This window comes from Cryptomeria japonica, chromosome 8 (genome assembly GCF_030272615.1).
Source record: "Cryptomeria japonica chromosome 8, Sugi_1.0, whole genome shotgun sequence".
In the NCBI taxonomy this organism is placed as follows: domain Eukaryota; kingdom Viridiplantae; phylum Streptophyta; class Pinopsida; order Cupressales; family Cupressaceae; genus Cryptomeria; species Cryptomeria japonica.
The window spans coordinates 482051139-482074555 of NC_081412.1; the positions used below are offsets into that span (position 1 = coordinate 482051139).

General features: G+C 39.3%; 1 protein-coding gene across 1 annotated transcript; it reads right to left on the reverse strand.

Annotated features, from left to right (window-relative positions):
* Nucleotides 1-22677: 22677 nt before the first annotated feature.
* LOC131857741 (uncharacterized) lies at nt 22678-23103 on the reverse strand. The gene has a single exon (XM_059210449.1). It carries the CDS (start codon nt 23101-23103, stop codon nt 22678-22680), a length of 426 nt encoding a protein of 141 aa, XP_059066432.1.
* Between the last annotated feature and the right edge of the window lie 314 nt (nt 23104-23417).

Genomic DNA, 23417 nt, shown 5'->3' on the forward strand with positions numbered 1-23417 from the left:
AATAGTCCACATGAGGTGGATCACCCACTGAATGTGGAGTGTAACAACAAGATCACACCATAAAAGGTGGAATTCTCCTACACACACTATCCCAATGTGGCATAAACACCTAAGTGTCTCATACACAAACTACTATAAAATGCATTTCCTAAGTAAACTTAAGTAAGGTGTAATAATATCCAAGATGAATAATTATTTACACCAACAAACACTAATGCATCAACATAGTGGGTACACTCGATATAATTTGAAGGGACGTATCTTCACAGTATATAATCCCACCTCTCCATTTATTATCATGCATTTTATTTCAAATAATGAACATAAAACATTTATGTTCATGCTTTTTATGTGTAGATTAACAATTCTTAAAATGCAGGTCTTTTTGATGATATACAATACTATTCCGTCTCGATTTTTGCATCAACATAGTGGGTACACTCGTTATAATTTGAAAGGATTTATCTTCATGGTATATAATCCCACTTCTACATTTATTTATTTTTGATCGGTAACAGGTATTACAATTTCAGCTGCTCTACAACAATCCACTAACCTAAGACAATATGGGGTCTTGCCCCTACAATATATCGCTTTTGACTGGAGCTATGAACCAGTGGGGTCTCATGCAGCATATCGATCCTACAGTCCACAATACTCCTTATATCTCCCTTCTCCTTATCTCTCCATAGCTTATCTCTGAATTTGCCTTATATCTCCTGCTCCTTATCTCTCCAAACACAGCACCTTATCACTCCACAACTATCTCCTTATCGCTCCACAACAGCTCCACTGCAACTCCTTATCACTCCACAGTTGTCTCCTTATCGCCTCGCATCGTTGGCCTCCCTTATCACTCCACTGGTGATCACGTGTGCATGGCGCCTGGCAGTATTACCTGTGTGCTCCTGTGCGGGGAGTATAGTCTGTCTTCCTTTGTCTGTCATCAACGCAAACGCCTGGCAAGGGATTCAAACACTTGACCTCCCCAAACTAGGGCTCGTGATTTAACCGTCACGCTGCGGGGTGAACCCCCCCACCTCTACATTTATTATCATGTTTTTAATGTGTAGATTAACAATTCTAAAAAATGGAGGTCTTTTTGATGTTCACGTTACTTACGTTGCTCTTCATTTATATGTAGGCATTGCTCTACGTAAGCTTGGCTCTTAGGACATGAGGATATTTGATGCACATAAAGTGAGATGTTGTATTTGTATATGAGTACATTGATGTAACTTTGTTATGATGATATACAATGTATTTGCACATGAGCACAATGGTGTAGTTGTATTGATGATATATAATGTATTTGTAAGAGTGAAATGGTTTAATTATATTGATGATATACAATGTATTTGCACATGAGTACATTGGTGTAGTTGTATTGATAATGATAAAAAAAGATGAATAGACTAACAAATCTTATGTGTATGGCCCACTTATGTATGTTCATTGATGTCACATGTAAGTCTAATGGTAATTATGTCTAGAATATATGCAAATATTGATGAACATGATCATTACTACTTCCCTAAATTCATCACAACTTAATATATGATTTTTAGTCTATATTTATTTTTTTCATTCTCATTATCATTTAATATAGGCTTGTTTGACAATTTTCGCACTTAGGGCACTCAAGGGACAACACTGGTACGGTATGGCCCTGAGCGTTCTATCGAGTGGGGGGGCAAAACAAGAGCATGTCTAGGCTAAGAATGTCTAATCGAACATGTTGGAACTGATGGTTCACGCCCAAAACGACCAAAACGAGAAATTGCCTCTATGGCAACTTTTCATTGAATGAAACTAACGATTTTTTCGTCAACTGAAAAATCGTTGCCCTACGAAATCCAATCCGAATATTGAAAATCTGAGGCGGACTATTGTAGGAAGCCCTCATGTGACCCTGTAGGTTCAAACAGATCATTCTCAGGTGCCACAGATTCCAAGATACAACTTGTCAAATTTTGATAATTTTTTCACACTTAGGGCGCTCAAGGGACGCTGCCAGTAGGGTACGACCCTAAACGTTCGACCGGGTGGGGGGAAAAAATAGAAGCATGCCTAGGGTAAGAATGCCTAATCGGACATGTTAGAACCGATGGTTCGTTCCCACAATGAGAAAAACGATAAATTGGCTCTATGGCAACTTTTCATTGAATGAACCTGACGTTTTTTTCGTCAACTAAAAAATCGCTGCCCTACAAAAACCTCACTGAATCTTGAAAATATGAGATAGGCTATTGTAGGAAGCCCTCGTGTGACCCTGTAAGTTCAAATGGATCATTTGCAAGTGCCATGGATTTTTGTGATACAACCTGTGAAAATTTTATAATTTTTCGCACTTAGGACGCTTAAGGGATGACGTCGGTAGGATATGGCCCTGAGCGCTCACTCAAGTGGGGGGGGGGTGAAATAGGAGCAGGCCTAGGGTAAGAATGCCTAATCAAATGTGTTGGAACTGAGGGTTCAGGCCCATGACGAGTAGAATGAGATATTGGCTTTGTGGCAACTTTTCATTGAATGAAACTAATGATTTTTTCATGAACTAAAAAATCACTGGCCTACGAAAACCGCTCCGAATATTGAAAATATGAGATAGGCTATTGTTGACAGACCTTACATGACCCTATAGGTCCAAATGGATCATTCATAGGTGCCACAAATTCTGAGATACAACCTGTCAAATTTTGATAATTTTTTGCACTTGAGGCGCTCAAGGGACGACGCCAGTAGGGTATGGCCCTAAGAGTTCAACCGAGGGGGGGGGGGGATAGGAGAATTCCTAGGGTAAGAATACCTAATCAAATATGTTGGAGCCTATTTTACAATGCATTATGAAGTACACTATGCCTACGTTCAGTGGGGGTGGAGATATTCTGCACATTATAGTAAAAGAAAGGAAGGTAAAATTTGTATCTTTCAATAGCTGAATGACAATCAAAAGATTTTTTTTTTAAGAGTTAATATATTCAAGTCTTAAATTTAATGGGAACATGTAGAAATGGACCTCTTCACAGTATCTCCTTGCTAAGATGGCTTTAATGATGAGGGATTGTTGCTAAATGTAATCAATCGATTATGAAAAAATTGCATTATGTTGTAGAAGATGCTTTGCTACTTTTAAAATGTCATTACTAAGTATCCATGTTATGATTAAAAACAATACCAATATGGTCATTAAATTTGGTGAAGTTCCCAAAGGAAACCAAATTTAACACTTAAGATTTAGATGGAACAAATTATATACAATCTCAAGATTATACAAACAACATTCTATTGTTCATTATTTAACTATTGCTAATCATTAGATTGAAGATTAAAGTTTAAAATAATGACGCCATGCACATGAGGAACAAGCTATATTCGAATCTCAACTTCTATATATCAAAATGTCGAATAATTACAAGTGTATGTCCATATACAAAAATGACATAAACGCCAACTCAAACAAAATGTATGTCCATATACAAAATATACATGCCAACTAGACGTGTAAGTATCCCAAAATGTTCTATAACATCCTAAACTACTGATGGATCATCAAAATCGATCATCTTCGCAACACTACTCATCCTTGAAGGATCTTGCACAAGAAAAATCAAACCACAATTGAGATTAGTTATATTATATAATTTACATTTGAAAGTTAACATAAAAATTAATATACATTGAACTATAATTGAGCTCTAAAATTGAATTCTTGATTACCTCATCTCCACATTTTCTCTTCATCTTGGGAGGATTCCTGGGATATTCTTCGTTAGAGTAGGTATGCCATCAATATTTTCATAGACAACCTACATATGTTCACAAAAATAAAATTGATACAAGTTAGCATATAATTATCGATGATAGGAACAAATTATATTTACTAAACACAAAATAAAATAAACACATGTACCTGAGGCATCTCTTCTGCTTCTTCAGGTATAGTGGGTGCAGTCAATAAGGATGTGAAGCTAACAATTCTCTGTAGATTAAGGTGACAAGTATGCAAAACTATCAATCTATGTGGACATGTATAATCATTATAAGTTATTTAAACTCTTAATCCAATCCAATTTGCATTCAATTACCTTTCCCTTGTCTTCGAATGCACTACCAGAGCCCGGATCATGCGGCACCGCACTCGCACTACTTGTGTCCTACAAGAGTAAAATAAGATAAACATTCAAGTTGCTATATAATTTAATTAATGACAATTTAAATGATGAGCATGTATGTACAATGATTAGCATAGTAGAAAACTATTTAATAAAGTTTGACAATCCTACCGAATCCTCTTATAGAGTAAATGATTTTTGACATTCACTATAAATAATTATAAAGTTTGTAGTATAAGGAAAATTTGGTTCTATAAAGAGTCTATAATCCCTATAAAATGTCAAATTAATAAAGTGTACAATAAATTAAAAAAAATCTTGAATTAGTCATGCCCAAAAAATTGTGAGAGAATATAGTTTGCGCTAATTAGAAAAAAATAACCATTGGTATAACATAAACATCCATTAAAACAATACAAATTTCAACACTAAAGGCAACCATTGTCATTGTACACTATTTGATTGAACTAAGAAAAAATTAGAACGAGTAAATTAGACATAACCAATAAGTTCGTTTGAAACGTTTGAAAACATTGTTAAGAAAATATACATTCAAGGAGTTGAATGTAAGAAAACTTAGAGCTTAGAAATTAAATCTAATTAAGTTTTTCTTTTCACATGAAGAATCAAAATTTTCTATTTTTATGATAGTGTACTTAATCCTTTGTTCATCCTTATAAGTCTCTTTCTTCACTTGATGTTTAAATATGCATTTTTATTTATTTTTGGTCGGTAATAGTTTGTATTTTCATTGCATCATAATAAGATAAAGGATTACATAAAGTATATTTCTGGGCTTTCTAGCCTTCAAAACAACCCACCTTTGGAAATAACCCATACAATCAACATCATTGAAAGAGCCCTCTTCACCTAAACAAACTTATGAACATACTTAAAATAGACTCATAACACTGTATAAAAACATAAGAAACCCCTTAAAGCTGGGAAAGCCACAACCGTCTGTAGTAAAACCTTCCCACTATAAACCATCAACTTGCAAAAAAGACTTGTTCCTACTTATAACAACATTAATAACTCATATATGTGAAACTATAGTAACAAGAGGGGACCGCTTGTCAGCATAAAACCTATAAACTATGACAATTTTACTACACTGCCTAAACAATTCCGGCACCTCCAACAAAACTTGCTCCAGTCACTTGCCTTCTCCTGATATTGGTTTGCCTACCTCTGGGAATCTCCCTCGGCCATGCTCGTGTCAAACCATTGTCTTCTCTCTCATGGCCCTGAATGATCTCCTTGAGTCTCTCCCAAGCATACGCTCTTTCCAGCTCATAAGCCTCCTTGTCCACCTTCTCAACCCAACTGACAAAGGAAAAATACCAAATTCATATGCATCCCTAACATCCTCAAAACCTTCTGAATAATCTAGACCTAATCCAAGCACAACCCACTTCAAAATGGAATCCAATCCTTCTAACATCTCTTCTTCAAAAATTGAAGTGACAGCTTATTCAACCATCTCTGTGTCATCTCCAATCTCTAGTCCCTAAGCAATGATCATGAATATTATATCCAAATTATCCTTCCACTGCATTTTTTTCTCCATAAAATAAGGCCCCAAGACCCCTAAGGCAGTGTTGACAACTTCATCCTCCTTACAAGCCCTACGTTCTTTCTTTACTTACAGGTCCCTTGAACCCCTTTTGCTGTTTTTTTGTGCTCATTGTGAAATTATCTTCAATGATATTTAAACCAGGCAGCTCCCTTTCAGTTTTCCACCTCCCAAACCAGTGTTTACAAATAGATGACACTATTAAACTCTTTATATCATGGACCAAGAAAAGTCGATCACCTTAAATGCCATCTATAACCAGGATTACGAATCTGACAAACCACCCTGCGAAACATGCCATCTCAGTTCCCATCATCCTTGGATAATTCACTTCAACACTGCCAACCACCTTCACATGCTTGCAAATCCTTTTTAAGGATTTGGAATGAGTTGTCCTGAGAAAAATCGTGCATTCACCATCATTAAAAAGATGAAAAAATCCAAAACGTCGCCATTCCCAAATTTAAGGTCCAATCGGGAGCGAGTCGTCCTTCCAAATCATTTAGGAAACATCACCACCACCATTCACAAAAGGACCACATAATTTACCACTGTAGGATGACATCATCTTCTGATCACCACACAACCACCATCCAACTATTAATCATTGTACAAACACATCATCCAAAATAAAATCCCCTTGAAAATCTTCAATTCTTGATTCGCCTTCTTGCTCAAAGGATAAAGCCCATTTAGAAATTCTATTTGCTATTTGATTTCCATCTCTGCGAATGTGACTTATTTTAAAATTATCAAAAATATTTAACTCTTTAATGATCAAAGCAATAAACCCTTGTAAATGTTAGGCTCTAATTGCCCCATTCATAATGGCCTGAATTATCATCAGAGAATCCCCTTCCAGATGAAGATCACAGACACCTTGACTTCTAGCCATTCTAACAACTAAAAAAGCAGCATGAACTTCTGCCTCATTATTTTTGCACCTCCTTAATCTTTTTTCTCCACACTTGATTAAGTCCCCAAATTCATCCCTAATAACAAACCCTGCCCCTGCCAAATTTCTACAATCTTGTGCTGCCCCATCGAAATTCGCCTGACCAACCCTTATCAAGAGGTCTCCAACACATACCCAGGACCTTCTTATTGCTTACCCTATTATTAGACCATGAACCATGTCTTATTTTGATTCCAGGCCAAGCTCTTTGTATTCTGCTATACATTAAAGTAAAAGGGGTTGTCAGTGCTAGGGACTATGAGGCTGCCACACCAACAACTTCTTCATTAGCCCGATTGATTCTGCCCAGTAACCTTCTAACATCCTCTTCTTTATCCTGAAAAAACTACGGTTTCGCTCTTTCTAAATCTCCCATATGACTAAAGAGGGGCTAATATGTCACACACTTGGAAAGAGTCAACTTGCTTGGCTGTCTTAGTGAGCTTTCAAAGACATCTTTAAGGGTGGACTGAAGAGGACCTTGCCAGTTTAATTTCTCTTGAAGATCTAAGAAACACCTCGAAGCCACATCACAACTTAGTAATAAATGATCCACTGATTCCTCTGACTTGCTACACATCACACATTTGGAAGGGCCCATAAACCTAAGTTGTTTCCTTCTCTCCCCAATAAGAATTTTGCCTTTCATTTCTAACCATACAAAAGCACCAGCTTTCAGAAGGCAATATTTTCTCCAAAACAGATCCCAACACCTTGAATGAACCTCCTCCCTGCCTTCCAATAATTGATAACCTAATTTTACTGAGTAATTCTCATCCTGAGCTCCACACCAAATCACCCTATCCTCTGATGTGAGAAAAATCTTCCTCTGTTACAAAACTTCCGTGAGACGTCGCTGAGACTGATATGAGAGACATGTTGACGATAAATATTTCCACACCCATTCCTTTCCAAAGTCCCCTTCTATAGCTACCATATAATCTTTTACACGATCACCCCAAATGGGCACCAAATGATCCTTAATGGCAGAAAAATCTGCAATGTCTTTGATGGCTAAAAACCCTGCCCAAGAGTCATCCTAGAACTTAGCTTTTGAGCCTTTACCAACTTGCCAAGATAGATGGTCAGTGACCACCCCTCTGCAACTTACTATGAAATTACGTATAGCCGGACCTTTGGGAGGGTTACAAATTGTGAAAATTCTATGATCTTCTAAGGAGTCCAAATATTTAGCTCGCAGAACTTTTACCCACATTTGGTCTGGATTAGTATAGATATTCCAAACCAACTTAACCCCAAGAGCTATATTCATCTTGTGCCAATCTCTCAAACCTACACCACCCTTAAACTTTGCTTGACAAACTTTATCCGATGCCAATAAAGGGATTTTATCTTGATCATTTGCCCAATTCCAAAAAAAATTTATCATTCTTTGTTGGATCACACTAATCACCTTTTTCAGAATCTTAGAGACATCATTGAGAAGATTGCTATTGCAAATACAATTGATCTTAACATTAATATTCTTCTAGCCGAAGTAATCCATCTACTTTTCCATCCATCCATTTTTTAAAGACAACTATCAATAAGATTTTTCCATAAATAAGACTTGTTCGCACCACCAAAGAAAGGGATACCTAAATATTTACTGGGAAGGATTCCCAACTTCATGCCCAAAATTCTACAAATCTCCCTGTGTTTACACGGTTTGGTGTTATAAAAGAAAATTTCAGATTTGAACCAATTAACGTGTTGTCCTGAAGCTTTTTCATAAACATCCAAAGTTCCCTTGATAATTCGGGCTTCCCTAGCTGATGCATCACCCGCGAGGAAGATGTCATCTGTAAATTACAGGTGGCTAAGGGGGTTCACACCTTCTGCAATTTGAACACCTTTCCATAAACCTTCGCTCCACTTCTTAAAGATTAGTCTCCGTAGAACCTCTACCATTATGATGAAAAGAAAGGGGGAGAGAGGGTCTCCTTGCCGAATACCTTTCTTGGACTCAAAAAAACCTTGAGGGCTACCATTTACAATAACAAAGAAACGAGGGGAACTGATACAACTATGGACCCAAGCGATCCAATCCTTATTGAATCCAAATTTCGAAAGGACTTGCACAAGAAAGTTCCTATTTACCTCATCATAAGCTTTCCTTATATCCACCTTAACCATCATCTTTTCTGTCCTTGCCATCCGAATAGAGTGAACAACTTCATGTGCAAGAATTATACCTTCATAAATTGATCTATCGAGAACAAATCCACTTTGTTCACTTGATATCATAGATTCGAGAACAAGTTTTAATCTGTTTGTCATTACTTTGGATATCACCTTGTATATAGTGTTACATAATGAAATCGGGCGAAAATCATCAAAAGATGTGTAGTCCACCTTCTTTGGAATCAAGGCAATAAAAGTGTTATTGAAATCCTTTAAAACAAAGCCCCCTTTCCTTGATTCCTCCACCACACCCAAATTTGCAAGAATGTCCCCAATAGTGTTATCATTTGCAAAAATGCCCCAAATTCTTTGATAAAAAAGGGCAGGGAAGCCATTCGACCCTGGGGATTTATCTGATCCTAGCCCAAAAACTGCTCTTTTCACCTCCTCCAAAGACACTAGATCCATTAACATTTTGTTTTGTTCTTCCTTGACACATGAAAGAATAACCTCCAGAATCTGGCGAATATCCCCACCAAGGTTAACTTCACCATTAAAAATATCAGAAAAATGTCTAACCGGCTCCAAGTTAATCTTATTCATATTTGAGATAGCCACCCCATCTCTGTTCTTAATTGAAAATATCTTCTTCTGAGTCCTCCTTACTTTTACTGAAGTGTGGTAAAATTTTGTGTTTTTGTCTCCATCCTTCAACCACATTTCCCTTGACTTTTGTCGCCAAAAGATTTCCTCTCTGGCTAAAACCTCAGAGTAGCGTTTATTTAAAACTTTTTCTTTATTAAAAACCTCTTCATCCATTCCACGACTGATGATCTGTTCATGGAGTTTTTTTTAACCATCTTCAATCCCTAGCTTTTCACTAAAAATATTAATACAAGACTCTTTATTCCACTTCTTGATTTGTTCCTTTAAGAACTGTAGCTTCTTGAAAAAGATAAAAGCTTTATTACTTGATTTTTCTGGGATATAATGCCACCAACACTCCACTAAGTTTCTAATATTACTATCCCTTAACCACATAGCTTCAAACTTAAACAGGCATCTGTCCGGAGCACTGTCATCCTTAATTCTGAGGCATATTGGATAATGATTTGAACCTATTATAGGTAGAATTTAAGCAACACAGTTTAATGACTATCTGACCAATCCCCAACATTAAAAAACCTATCTAGCCGCTCAGAGATATTCAGAAATTCACTCCTCCCATTAGTCAAGGTGAAATCCCCCATCCTAAAGGGAATTTCAAAAAGCCCAGAATCCATCACAAATGCACTAAAATATCTACAACTCTGTCTATTCCATCCCACACCACCCATCTTATCTGAAGGGCATTGTAGAGCATTAAAATCTCCACCAAGAATGAATAAAATTTCCCTCTCATGCCTCAGTATGTTAGATAAATCAAACCATAGCTGCATTTTCAAATTTGTATTGTTAGGCCCATAAATATTAATAAGGAAACAACAAGTGTGTAGCTATTTTGATATGATTTCCAGCCACTGCCACCATTTATTTGTCCTAATGACATCCTCCTCAACAACCGAGTCTCGCCAAAGAGCAACAAGGCCTCCAGAAGAACCTTGAGGTCCAACAAGACTATATTTCCATGATTGAAACTTCCTAGAAAAAACACCAAAATCTTCTTCTTTAATTTTTGTTTCTTGCAAAAAAATAATTTCTGACCTAACTTGATCGAGACACCTTTTGATCAAGCGAATTTTGTCAAGGGCATTGCAGCCACCGACATTCCACGATAGGGTCCTCATTGCTCCCGGAAAAAGGCATAGCCTCTTCCCAATCTCAATTTACTTTGGTCTGCTGCATTACCCGCCATCTCCAATTTGGCCTTATTAGATTTGGCTCCCCTCTTCTTTTTTTATCGTACCTTAGCTTTTGTTTGGAGAGAAAGTGTCATCTCCAACTTTCTCTTATCTTGCATTCTTGCAAGGGCCGTTAACCCCAATTCATCCTCTCCATCCTGCAAGAATGAAGACCTGCCCTCATAGTTTGAATCTAGAAAATCCCATCCACTGTCCTTTACTCCTTCAAAAGAACTTTCCAAATTTCTTATCGGGGATATTTGAATGCTCTTTAAAATAGGTTCCTCCAAATTTGAATCGGGATTGTCAATCTGCATCTCTGAAATGATCTTTATCTTTTTTCGGTTTGGGAGCATGGGGATCTCCTTTTGAGTCACGACTGAAAGGTCCTTTTTAGGTATCACCGATGTTGTTAGGGGTTCATCCTTTTCCTCCATAGGGGAGAAACCCTTTCCAGAAACCATAAACTCCAGGATTGTAGGGATATTTTCTGCTTCCTGATCTACAATGATATCCCTTTGAAGATTTCCCCTACCCTCTAAGTTGGCCTCCTCTAGACCCAAAAAAACTACCTTTTCACTCCTTCCTTGAGGAGTTACTGCATAAATAGATCTACTCATTATAAAGTCCACCTCTTCATCCAGCCTCATAGAATCACCTTTGGTTAAACAATAGGAGTTTGAATCTTTAACAAAAATCTCATCAATAGCACCTTTCTGAGACTAAAAAACCGCAGTCTTTTCAAAAAACAATTCCCGAGTCTTTCTAAACTTGGAATAAGACTAAATCTCCCAGTCCTTTTCATTCTAGTATTGTTCCCAGTGGTTACCTTTTGACAACTGAATGATTTCCTCCACTAGCTAGTTCTGCATCACTATTTTGCCTTTTTCATCTTTTTTACAAAAACCCGAAGGATGAATTTTGGTTATACATTTGGAACAAGATTCCATCTCTTCCTCCAGAAGTATTTTTTGCTTCCAAAATCCCAAATCTGTTTTGATCTCTATGGTGTCAGAGAGATTGTGAATCGATTGCCAATTAATACACAACCTAGAAACCATACTGAAATCAGAGGAATCTACAAATTCCTCTACCATAACAAACTCACCCAGTTTGCTGCCTACTTGTTTTAGGGTTTCCAAATCCTTATATTCTTGAGGAAGTCCAAGCAGTTTTATTCAAATGAGGACAGTGTCTACCAAATTCTCATAGGGGTTGAAGTTGGGTTTCCAAGTTAAAATGGTGAGCCCTTTCCCTTCCAGGAAAAAAATGACCCATTCTCTATAATCCAGTCGCGATCCTGAACTGTTCGGGAGACAACCTGATAGTAGTCGTTTCCTAGGGTTTTGAGATCCATCGCTTCTCCCTAGTTTTTATTACACCAGTCCTTAAACTTGGAAAAGGTTGGCCATGCTCCTCCCCATTTAACAAAAATATCTTTATCAGATAAAAAACAAATCGACTCCCTCCATTCCTCATTTACTATTTCTAAAGAAAGAACCCTACTATATTCTGCGATACGGTTTACCTCTAAAACATTTGCTGCTTCAGAAGAGCGTTTTGGTCGCCAAAACTTCTCTTGGACCATTCGAAAATCCACCTTCGGGCCTAAAGGGGTATGTGCACAATGATGGTGGTTAGAAACGTGGACACCACCCAAAAAAACATGAAAAAACAAGTAGCGCATTCGCGGTTCTAAAATTTGAAATCACCCCATACGCGCTTAAGTTCGTTGTTCCCGAGCCTATAGTGCATATGCGACGTTTTTAGGAAAGTGAGTGTGTACACGTTATCTTTAGGAAAGTGAGTGCATGTGTGCTGCTTTTAGGAAAGTGAGTGCATAGGCGCTCATAAGCCCTAAAGAACTGCATATGCGATACCTATCAAAAAAAGTTTTTTAAAAAAAAAACTAGGTCTTATTTTCCCATGACCACGACATTTTTTCCTCCATTTCCTCCATGAAACAACGAATGGGTTGCCTCATTTCTCGTCCAGACGCTATGGATCAAGGTTAGTTTTTCTTAATTTTTGTCTTTCTTTCCCATTTAATCAATTTGTTTTACGTTTTGAATTTAATTTAGTTTATTTTTATTAGGTTTTTAATTTTTTTTGTTTCAAAACCAAATTTTGATAATCCACAACAAGAACAACAAAATGTGCCTCCTGAAAACCCCGAAGAAAACACACAAGATACACCTCCAGTTCCTCCTTTTGACTGTACACCTGAAACACATGAGCAATTGATTAATCAGTCAGGGCAAAACATGTCTAAAATAAATAGACTGATTAATAAATTGAAAACATCTGAGCTTGAGCATCGTAAATCCCTCACCACTAGCCTAGAAACATTAGCTAGTGGTGCCACAACCGTTTCCACACAAATTAAAAAATGGGGAAACTCTAGGGATAAGTGTCGTCAATACTATGCTAATGGGTTATCATACGAGGGAGTGAAAAATAAAAATATTAGTAAACAACAAATATGTGCCCTTTTTGTTGATCCTAAAACTGGTCAGTCGTTACCTCTTAATGCAAAGAGGTTTCCCATACATTGGTGTACCAATGTGCAGATGAAGAATATTTTTTGGCAAAGGTGGTGGATGGTCTTTGATGATCCACCTTGTAATAATTATGAGGTGCCATTGTATTTTTTGAGAAAAGCATACTGTGAGTTTGTCCTCAATGTGCGGCCAAACTATTTTCACATGAGAGAGTTCCATAGTAGAGGTGGTGGCTCTGCAAAAGATAGACCTGGAGCCTGTAGGCGAGTAGCCCCGCAGAGTCGTCGCCCCCGAGCACCCAAACCCAAGGTGCATCAGGTTGTCCCAATAGAGCTGAAAGAATCGATGGAGATACAGACTCTTTAGGCAACCACAACATTGAATGGTGTCATCATCTAGCATGGGACGTCGTTAGCACACCCTCTTGTACTGGATGATGAGACATTAGTTGCTCCAAGTGGCGATAGAGAGCCCATTCAACATCTGTGTGTCAGTTGCTCAGGGATATGCTTAGGGAAAAATGGCGAGGCCATTGCAGATGGATCCAAATCTCATTCGTGCATGATTTGCAGGAGTAGATGTCAAGCCCACACGACTCAGGATGTGGCGCTGACAGAGGAGTTGTTGCATATGTTGTTTCCCCATCAACGACAGACACAGGTGTGTTGATTTGAATTCATAGTATTTTATTTATTAGTCACTTTAAATTTTTAATTACATAAATGAATTTTTATTTATACATTGATTTAAATTGATACAAATAGTATGCATTTCAAGATGCAGCAGCGGTATCCCATACTCCTTCCGCAGTTACTACAGCTGCAACTTCGATGCCTGAGGTATAAAATTTGTAACATGTTAAAATAGAATAGTACACTTTGAATTCAAAAAAATTACAAGATATACTAACTATCTTTAATTCTTGGTCCAATTTTTGGTTTGTAGGTGTTGACAGTGGACCAAATGTCCTAGATTCATGACATCACGCTCTTAGCGATCGATTTTGGCGTACAAGGCTATACGCTATCATATTTTGTATAACCTTTTTTATGTATTGTTTTGATGGAATATGCAAGTTATTTCATTTTAGATTTTTAAAATTATGTTTAATATATTATCTGTACTAATATCTCATGTTAATTTTGTTTTTTTAGGGTACCCCCTCCGTGTCTAGGCCTCGTCCTAAGGAAAATAATTCCTCAAAGACGCCAAAACGTGGGAATAAGGTAATTGAACACATTTTTAGTTGTACAATTGTTTGAAAATGTTGAAATCAAGTCTTAGTTGGGGTTTGTAGATTGATTAGTGTTTTTTTGTCTATTTTACATGTACAACGACCATGAGCTATGTGGATTTGTTGAATGGACCTGATTCACCTGTGGATCGAGAGAGGGCAGAGGTATTTATCTCTACTTTATTTTCTTGATTTCATGATTATATGCACGTTTACATGTGAACTTGTGATAAATTATAATCTTATAATTTTTCATACAATAAAATATTCATAGCTGCTTCATCAATGGCGAGCCCTCCTCCGTGCACTGGAGAAGCATCTTAGGATCCGATACACTTTTGTTTGATATATTACATTAATTGTTTTTAACCTACAATACTTATCATTATATTAATTGTATTTAATCTTTGATAATTTTTTGTATAGGTAATAGTTGCAGTTTCTCCATCGATGGTGAGCCATCCTCAGTCCATTGGAGAAGTATCTCAGGCACCGGTACGTTATTCTTCTCTATATTATAGCTTTTAAGTGTTTTTGATATTTATGTTAGTACATTGTATTAATTGTACATTTAATCTACAATAGCCCCCTTCGAGGTTCGGCCATAACGTGGATCCTTTTAAGTTTGTCTTCAAGAAAACTCCTATGAGTGACAAGGAGAGGAGAGCGAAGTCATTAGCTCTGAGATCAGCCGATGAGGTAATCTACATTTCAATTGCAAAGGAATTATAGTTAAATGCATAGTTATGTTATTAATTGTGAACTATTTTCTACAAAAGAATTTTAACTTGGCTTTTGAATTGTGGTTTTGCAGCCATCTACAGAGTCGTGTACTGCATTGAAGAGGCTCGATTTTGATGATCCACCACAAGTTTAGGATCATATAGTGTTATTTGTGGTCATATAGTGACCAATAAATGTACATATATTCTACATTTTTATTGTATATCGATTTAGACATGGCATATGCCACATTTTTGTAATACCTGTATTGACTTGGCAGACATGCCTTATATATATATATATATATATATATATATATATATATATATATATATATATATATATATATATATATATATATATATATATATATATATATATATATATATATATATATATATATATATATATATATATATATATATATATTCGATCCAATAAATGTGTACTAAGTTCATTATTGTATATTCGTTGTATTTTGTGGCTGTCCTTTTATAATGTTAATTGATCATTTACCTATGTAATGAACAATATGAATATAAACAACAAAAATCTATGATATAAAACATTGCAATCGTAGAATATGATTTAATTAAATTTCTAAAATGTTGAATTAACCCTACAAAACTCCTTGTATTCAGTTCATTATTGTGTATTCGTTGTATATGGTGGCTTCCCTTTTATAAATTTAAATGAATATTTGCCTATGTAATCAACAATATGAATATAAACAACACAAATCGACAATATGAATATAAACAACAATATGTGTGTGGTGCGAGAACACCCTCATGCTCACAATGGTCAAATTTTGGTTCTCGTGTGAACAAATTGATTGATGAGTGCATCCGGGTGGGCATGTTTACGCTAGGCATGCTCCTCTTGCGCATCCCAAAGCGTCAGAACGTCGAGAGTCATACCCTACCAGAGCGATCTCTCAAGTGCTCTGAGTCCAAAAAATTATCAAACTTTGAGAGACTATTTCTTCCAGTCCAGGACATATATGATCGATCCTTTTGAACATGTGGGGTCATGTGAGGCTCCTCTACAATGGCCTATCTCAGTTTTTGACGACTCGGAGCCATTTTCAATTGGTAGCATTTTTTTGCCTGTTGCAAAAATCGTCAATTGCCTGCAATGCAAAGTTGCAAGATAGGTTAGAATTGATTCGGTTCATCGTGTGCACAAACTAACATCACGAGCGTGTCCGAGTGGGAAGGTTTATGCTAAGCATTCTCCTCTTGTGCATCCCAAAGCGTCGGAACGTCGTGAGTCATACCCTACTGGCACAATCTCTCAAGTGCCTAGAGTCCAAAAAATTATCAAACTTTGACAGACTGTTTCTTCCAATCCAGGACATATATGATCAATCCATTTGAACTTGTGGGGTCGCGTGAGGCTCCTCTAAAATGGTCTATCTCAATTTTTGATGACTCAGAGCCATTTTCAATTGGTAGCATTTTTTTGCCTACTTCGAAAAGCATCAGTTACATGCAATGCAAAGTTGCAAGATAGGCTAGAATTGATTTGGTTCGTCGTGTGCACAAGTTGATGTCATGAGCACGTCTAGGTGGGCAAGTTTACACTAGTAATTCTCCTCTCGTGCATCCCAAATCGTCAGAACGTCGTGAGTCATACCCTACCGACACAATCTCTCAAGTGCCCTGAGTCCAAAAAAATGTCAAACTTTGATGGACTGTTTATTCCAATCCAGGATACATATGATCATTTTGTTTGAACCTGTGGGATTGCGTGAGGCTCCTCTATAATGGCTTATCTCATTTTTTGATGACTCAGAGCCATTTTCAATTGTTAGCATTTTTTTGCCTGTTGCAAAAAGTGTCATTTTATTGCAATGCATAGTTGCAAAATAGGCTAGAATTGATTTGGTTCGTCGTGTGCACAAACTGACATCACGAGCGCGTCCGGGTGGGCAGTTTTACGCTAGGCATGCTCCTCTCGTGCATCCCAAAGCGTCGGAATGTCGTGAGTCATACCCTACCGACACGATCTCTCAAGTGCCCTGAGTCCAAAAAAATGTCAAAATTTGATAGATTGTTTCTTCCAATCCAGGATACATATGATCGATCCTTTTGAACTTGTGGGGTCAGGTGAGGCTCCTCTACAATGGCCTATCTCGGTTTTTGACGACTCGGAGCCATTTTCAATTGGTAGCATTTTTTTGCTTGTTGCAAAAACCGTCAGTTGCATGCAATGCAAAGTTGCAAGATAGGCTAGAATTGACAAAACTAATAAGAACAACAATTCAATCATTTGAAATCATGCAAAAATAAAAAATTCACTTACTTCTATGTATAAAATAGTGATAGAAGTGCAAACACAGTTGTAGTGGGGCCTTCATCGACCTCAAAAACTTCTTTTAAGGTCGTTGAGGCTCTCGGGCAAATAAAACTATGTCTAAGTACCCCGTACGCGGTATATTAATAACTGTGTGCGTGCTATTAGTCCCTAAAATGTTGGCAAGCCTAACATTATTTTTTTCACCATGTACGCGCTTAGAACTTATAATTAGCGCGTACACGCTCCTACGCCTTAAAAATGTTATGGTAGGGCAACGAACTAATAGGCTTAGTACCTTGTACGTGCTATTTGTAGTAAAGAAAATGTGAGAGAGAGAGAGAGAGAGAGAGAGAGAGAGAGAGAGAGAGAGAGAGAGAGAGAGAGAGAGAGAGAGAGAGACCCTGTACGCGCTTGAGAGGGGGAGAGAGGGAGACAATACACATATATGTGTATATATATACTTAATACATTATACATTGTATAAAATATATTATATATTATTTATACATATATATAAATATTATTTATTATATATAAATTATATACTATATGTATATACACATATTATATATACAATATCATATTATACACACTCCCAAATTTTAAACAGAAGTAGCGCTTACACGCTTTTATACCAAAGGTACCCCATACGTGCTTTTGAATTTTTAGGCTTGGAAATAGGCCTGGATAACAAAGCTACGGGTTGGAAGTTTGATTTCCCTCCATTTCCCTCCTTTTTGACATGTTTTATTTTATCAACTTGGTTTCTTGACTTTGTCATCATCAGATTTACATCTCATCAAGTGGGTATTTATAAAATTTCCACCATATTTTCACCCATCTTCTGAGCTTTCTCACCATTTTTTTTTTTGAAATTTGAACAACAATAACATATTATTATTGAATTTCTTTTACTAGTGTCTCCATAGTTCTCACAGACATATGTGTACCATTTTTTTTAATAACTTTTGATCTACTTATCCAAATTTTAAAAAAATTATATATTATTGTAGTGCACTTGATTCTCTACAAAAAAAAATTTAAATTATATTTTTTTAATTTTTTTTAGCGAAAGTTATGCTTCGCACACGAACATGTACCTAATTTTTAGGATGTTCTAGATTGGAAAAATCATTATAAAAAAAATACTCAACAAAAAATTACAAAAAAATACACATCTTATAGTGCTCACGCTTAAATATCTTTTTACCAAAGGATTTGTCAAAGTACTAAATCTAACTATAACTTTTTTGATGCGCGCGTTAGACACTATGTTATGTTTTTCAGAAAAAATCAGGGCCTTTTTTTTGTTCATGAAGGATTTGACCCCTTTAATCTTATCCAATTTTGAAAACATTTAGTAGTTTGGAAACTAGATTCAGAGTACTACAATATTTTTTGTTTTATTATCTTCTTATCTTGAGTGGATGACTTTCAAATTTTGCCTCCAAGTTCAGGTTCACCCGATTTCAGAAAAAAAGTGTTCACTTATACCCCTTTTTGACCACCATCTTTGTGCACTTACCCAAAGGTCCTAATAACCACCAAAACCATCATATTTGTGTGCCCTTGATGAGCTAACACCACGATCACCAAAATGATTCCATCCTTTTGAGGTCACTGTTTACCTCCTTGGGTAAACAGGAAGAATACAGAAACTGAACAACAATGCACAATGCAAATACCAAAGAAGTACCAGAATAAGCTTTCCATTAATGTCAAGAGATGTTCATATTATATTCTGTCATCAACATTACATGTCCTCCAACACCCGGAGGTGGTACAATATATGATAGCCGAAGGGGTGCGACACAACCGTCGCGACTCCAACTACCTACCCGTCGGCTAACTGACTATCAATAATTAACATTACTAAACTATACATTTTTTCCGATAACATCATCCCCCCAAAAAAAGAAGTCGTCTCCGACGACTAACAACAAAATGGAGACAATGCATATATACACCCAAAACAAAGTCAAGGAGGGGGCTGAGGAAGCGTCCCTAAAGTCGAAGGCTGGGATGCTGGTGTCTGGGCCGCTAGGTGGGCGCGGAGGTCATAAACCTGCTGTGTGCATGCTGCCACGTCTCGCTCCGCTACCAACACCTTCTCCAAAGCTGTCTTCACCATATGCGCAGCTTCCAGCAACTCCTTCTCCTTGGTATCCATGGACTCTGTCATATCGACCAACTGAGTCTGCAACAAACCCCGCTCTGCAGTGACAGCATCCAACTCCTGCTGCACAAGGCTCCGCACACTCTGCCCTTCCGACAGGCAGATGTCAACCGCAACCTTCTCTGCACGGGCTGTCTCAAGCTGTGCTAACAACTGCGTCCTCTCGGCTGCCCAAGAAGCCTGCTGTCTAGCGAGATCTCTCTCTATCTCTGTACGAGCAGCCTCGCGGACCGCAGACTCATGCTGCGTCTGTCGCAGTGCATAGTAGGCATCCCTGTACACCTTCTCAATCTGTCAGACGAGAGTAGTCACCCTGGTCTCCACGACGGGCTGAGGCACACTCCAAGCCTCAAGCATTGCATCTGTCTGAATAGCTGGCCACCCCTGTGACTCAAAGCATGCAGCAAAAGCTGTCGAACAACCTACCCGCATAAACTGGAGGACCTGCTCTAATTCCTCCACAACCTGTTGCAAAGCCCGTGTTTGAGCTGTTCCCACCACTCGCCGACCCCTCATCACCATATCTGCTAAGTAAGCCTCAATGTCCTCCCCATCCTGCCCCGAAGGCTGGGACCCCGATATAGGTGCAGGGGGCTCGAGTGGGATCAAAACTGCTGCATCCTGCTGGCACCAAGGTGTCTCCTCTACCCCCGCCTGCTCCTGGATAGCAGGGATGACTTCTCCTATCCCATGCCCTACTGCTGGTACCAGTGTCTCACCCGATGAATCCTCCAAGTCTACCACCTCCGTCAGAGGCTCTCGCCGAGGTGAGAGTACAGCAACTCCTACTGGTGGCATCACCGTCATCTGAAATCGCCGGGTCAGCCAACTCCCCATAGCCTCCACCAATGGATCCGTACTGAACCCCTCCGGCCCTTTCTCCACCTCTAAAGTGTGTCTCTCCAGGGGCTCCTCCAACAAAGAGGCAGACACAGTCACTACTGCCTCGGATGCCACAACGTCCAACCGCACCTGTGGCTCTGCGTCGACCACCTCCCTGTGCTCCTCCTCTGCCACTACTTGCTGTGGTGATCCACACGACTCTGCCATGCCTTCTGTACGTGCCTCTATGGCCGGAGGTGGTCCCGTGGGTGGCGCACTAGCCTACGGAGGTGGTACGATGGAAGGTGATGCCACCTGCTGCATTGGCCCAAGTGCAACGGGTGTGCGGCCCTCCCCAAAAGCTGGAATGGACATGCCTCCCACTCTCGTGGATGACCTCACAAGTGTGCCAAGTGGTAGTGAGGGTGGCGCAAACAAGACTCGCTCCCCCGCGGGCTCCATCCTCCCCTCTTCAATCGCCCTACTGCTGCTATCCTCCGCCGAATCTTCTTCCTCCGAAGTCTCTTTGCTGCTCGAAGTCTCTCTTCCACTATCAGGTTCTACTGAGGGGGTCTCTACTATCCTTTTCCGTTTCGCGGAAGAATGGCCAATGTCAAGGTGTCTCCAATGCATAATAGGAGGCTCACCTACAGCCAATGGTCTCTGCGGCTGTATCTCCAATTCTACCTCCGGTACTACTTCTCGCGTGGCCTCCAGAAATAATCCGATGGCATAGTGGGGCATGTAAAACGTGTGATGCTCCATCATCAAGAACTCGCACATCCGCTCTGATAACAATGTAGCCCAATCATACACAACGCCATTCAGAAGTCCATTCATCAATATGATCTGTGGGAGAGCGATGTCCGATGCCCTACCAGACCCCGTCAACCTGCTCTTGATGACGTCCATTATGCACCGCCAATGGCCCTCTGCAACAAAAGACCTACGCATCCCACGGTTTTTCGTGGCATCAACAATGCTCTCCAATTCTGCTGTGGTCAAGTCTCGGGATACTCATTTAATCCAATATTCTTTTTCCTCCCGCGTCATCTTCTTAGCTTTCAATTCCACTTTCTTGCCATGTACTCCTAGAATGCTAAACACTCTCGTAAAATCTACCGGTTTGAAGGATACCGTGATATCCTTCCCAAGGTACTCAAAAGTACTAGTCCGTGAATGGCTATCAAAGGTATCAACCATGAATCGTAATGCTCCCTCATACTCACGGATAGCAAACACAGGCATTCGGATGGCCCACTCCACTCCTGCTTTCCGAAGGCTCTTCACCAAATCATCATCTGGTGTATACTGCCACCACTTCCTGCATTCGGACCCATTCAATCCCTCAAAGGTGATATGTTGTGGGGTCAATGCATTCTTCCCTCGTGCTGCATGCTGCTGTGGTGCCTTTCTCTTCTGCCTGGCGTGCATTGTGTTACCAGCTATGCGAACACCCGAAGGAAGAACTCGTGTATCCTTATTCCTATGGCTGCTATCCTGCAACTGTTTTTTCCAATTTCTTTTACCTGCTGACTCCATTAACTTCTTCCTGATACTTACTTCTTGGTTTTGCCGATGCGAAAAAACCCCTTCGGTACAGGCCTAACTACCTCATGGCAGCTGGGACCATGCGGTGGCAAGACTTGAACTCCTTCACGACTCAAGCTTCGAACCAATACACTCCCGACCAATGGTATACAACCATGCAGCCACTGCAATTGCTCACGCCCAACAAATTTGTTCAGCCGGTATCCACCACTTCGGCTGTCCTTGGGTTGTGTACGCGGTGTGGTGAGCCTGCTTTGACCGCACGGTGAAATGCCTCGTCCACACGATGCAATGAAAACTCGTTTTATGCTGGCACACCTCCGTTTTTACTTGCGGGTTCTCCTCTGTGAATAAACCCCTTCGACTACGTGTTTTCATGGTGTTTTCTTTTTATCCCTCGCGCTTCTTGGCGTTTTGTTCCTTCGGCGATGTTCCCTTCCTTCGGTTTGTGCGGCATTTTTATTTTTCTTTTTCGGCCTTCGGTGGTGTTCCTTCCCTGGCGTCGCGTGGTGTTTCCTTTCCCTGCGGTAGTGTCTCCTTCGTGCGATGTGCGACATGGCGTTTTATCTCGTTTTAAGTGGGCTTCGGTGGCTTCCACAGCATGGTGGTCCCACCGTCGGTGGTCCCACCGTCGGTGATTCCACCTGCGGTGTCCACCGTACTGTGGCCTTTTTTTATTTTTATTCTACATATATATTTTTTTCAATTTTCTTTTATATATATTTTTTTCAATTTTCTTTTATATACATTTTTCGAATTTTCTAATTTTTAGCCGCGGCTGTCTGACTGGGGGTTCCCAGTTCCCTCCATTCATGATAGACCTTCAGTTTCGACCCGTTGACTGCGTCTAATATCTCCTTCCCGTCCAGCGTCCATAATTTTATCGCCCCGTTCGTGTTGACCTCACGTATCCGGAAGGGCCCTAACCATCGGACTTTGAATTTCCCCGGTTTAATTTCGTTTTGTCCATTATATTTCAAGACTAACTGCCCCGGGGTGAACCTCGCCCGCGGAATGTGTTGGTCTTGCCAATGTTTCCTTCGTTGCTGGGCCACGTCTGTCACCCATTGTGCCATTAGCCTTCGTTCATCGAGTTTGTTTAGGGCATACAGGCGCTCCCTCAGGCTCTCCATATCACCAAGTTTATTCTCAACAGCAATTCGGAGACTTGGCACCATGAACTCCATCGGTACTACCGCTTCCTGTCCGTACATTAATTGAAATGGTGTCTGGCCCGTCGTTACTTTGTAGGTGGTGCAGTATGCCCATAACACCGACGGTAGTCACTCCTCCCAATCTTCCTTTTCTACCCCGCACGACTTATAGATGACGGAAACCAGAATCTTGTTGGTCGCCTCCGCTTGACCATTGGCCCTCGGATAATACGGACTGGACAAGGAGTGAAAAATTTTGAATTTTGTCGTAAGGAGTCTCACCACATGGTTCACAAAATGGCCTCCTCTGTCACTGGTTATCTAAAGCAGAATTCCATATCTCGTGA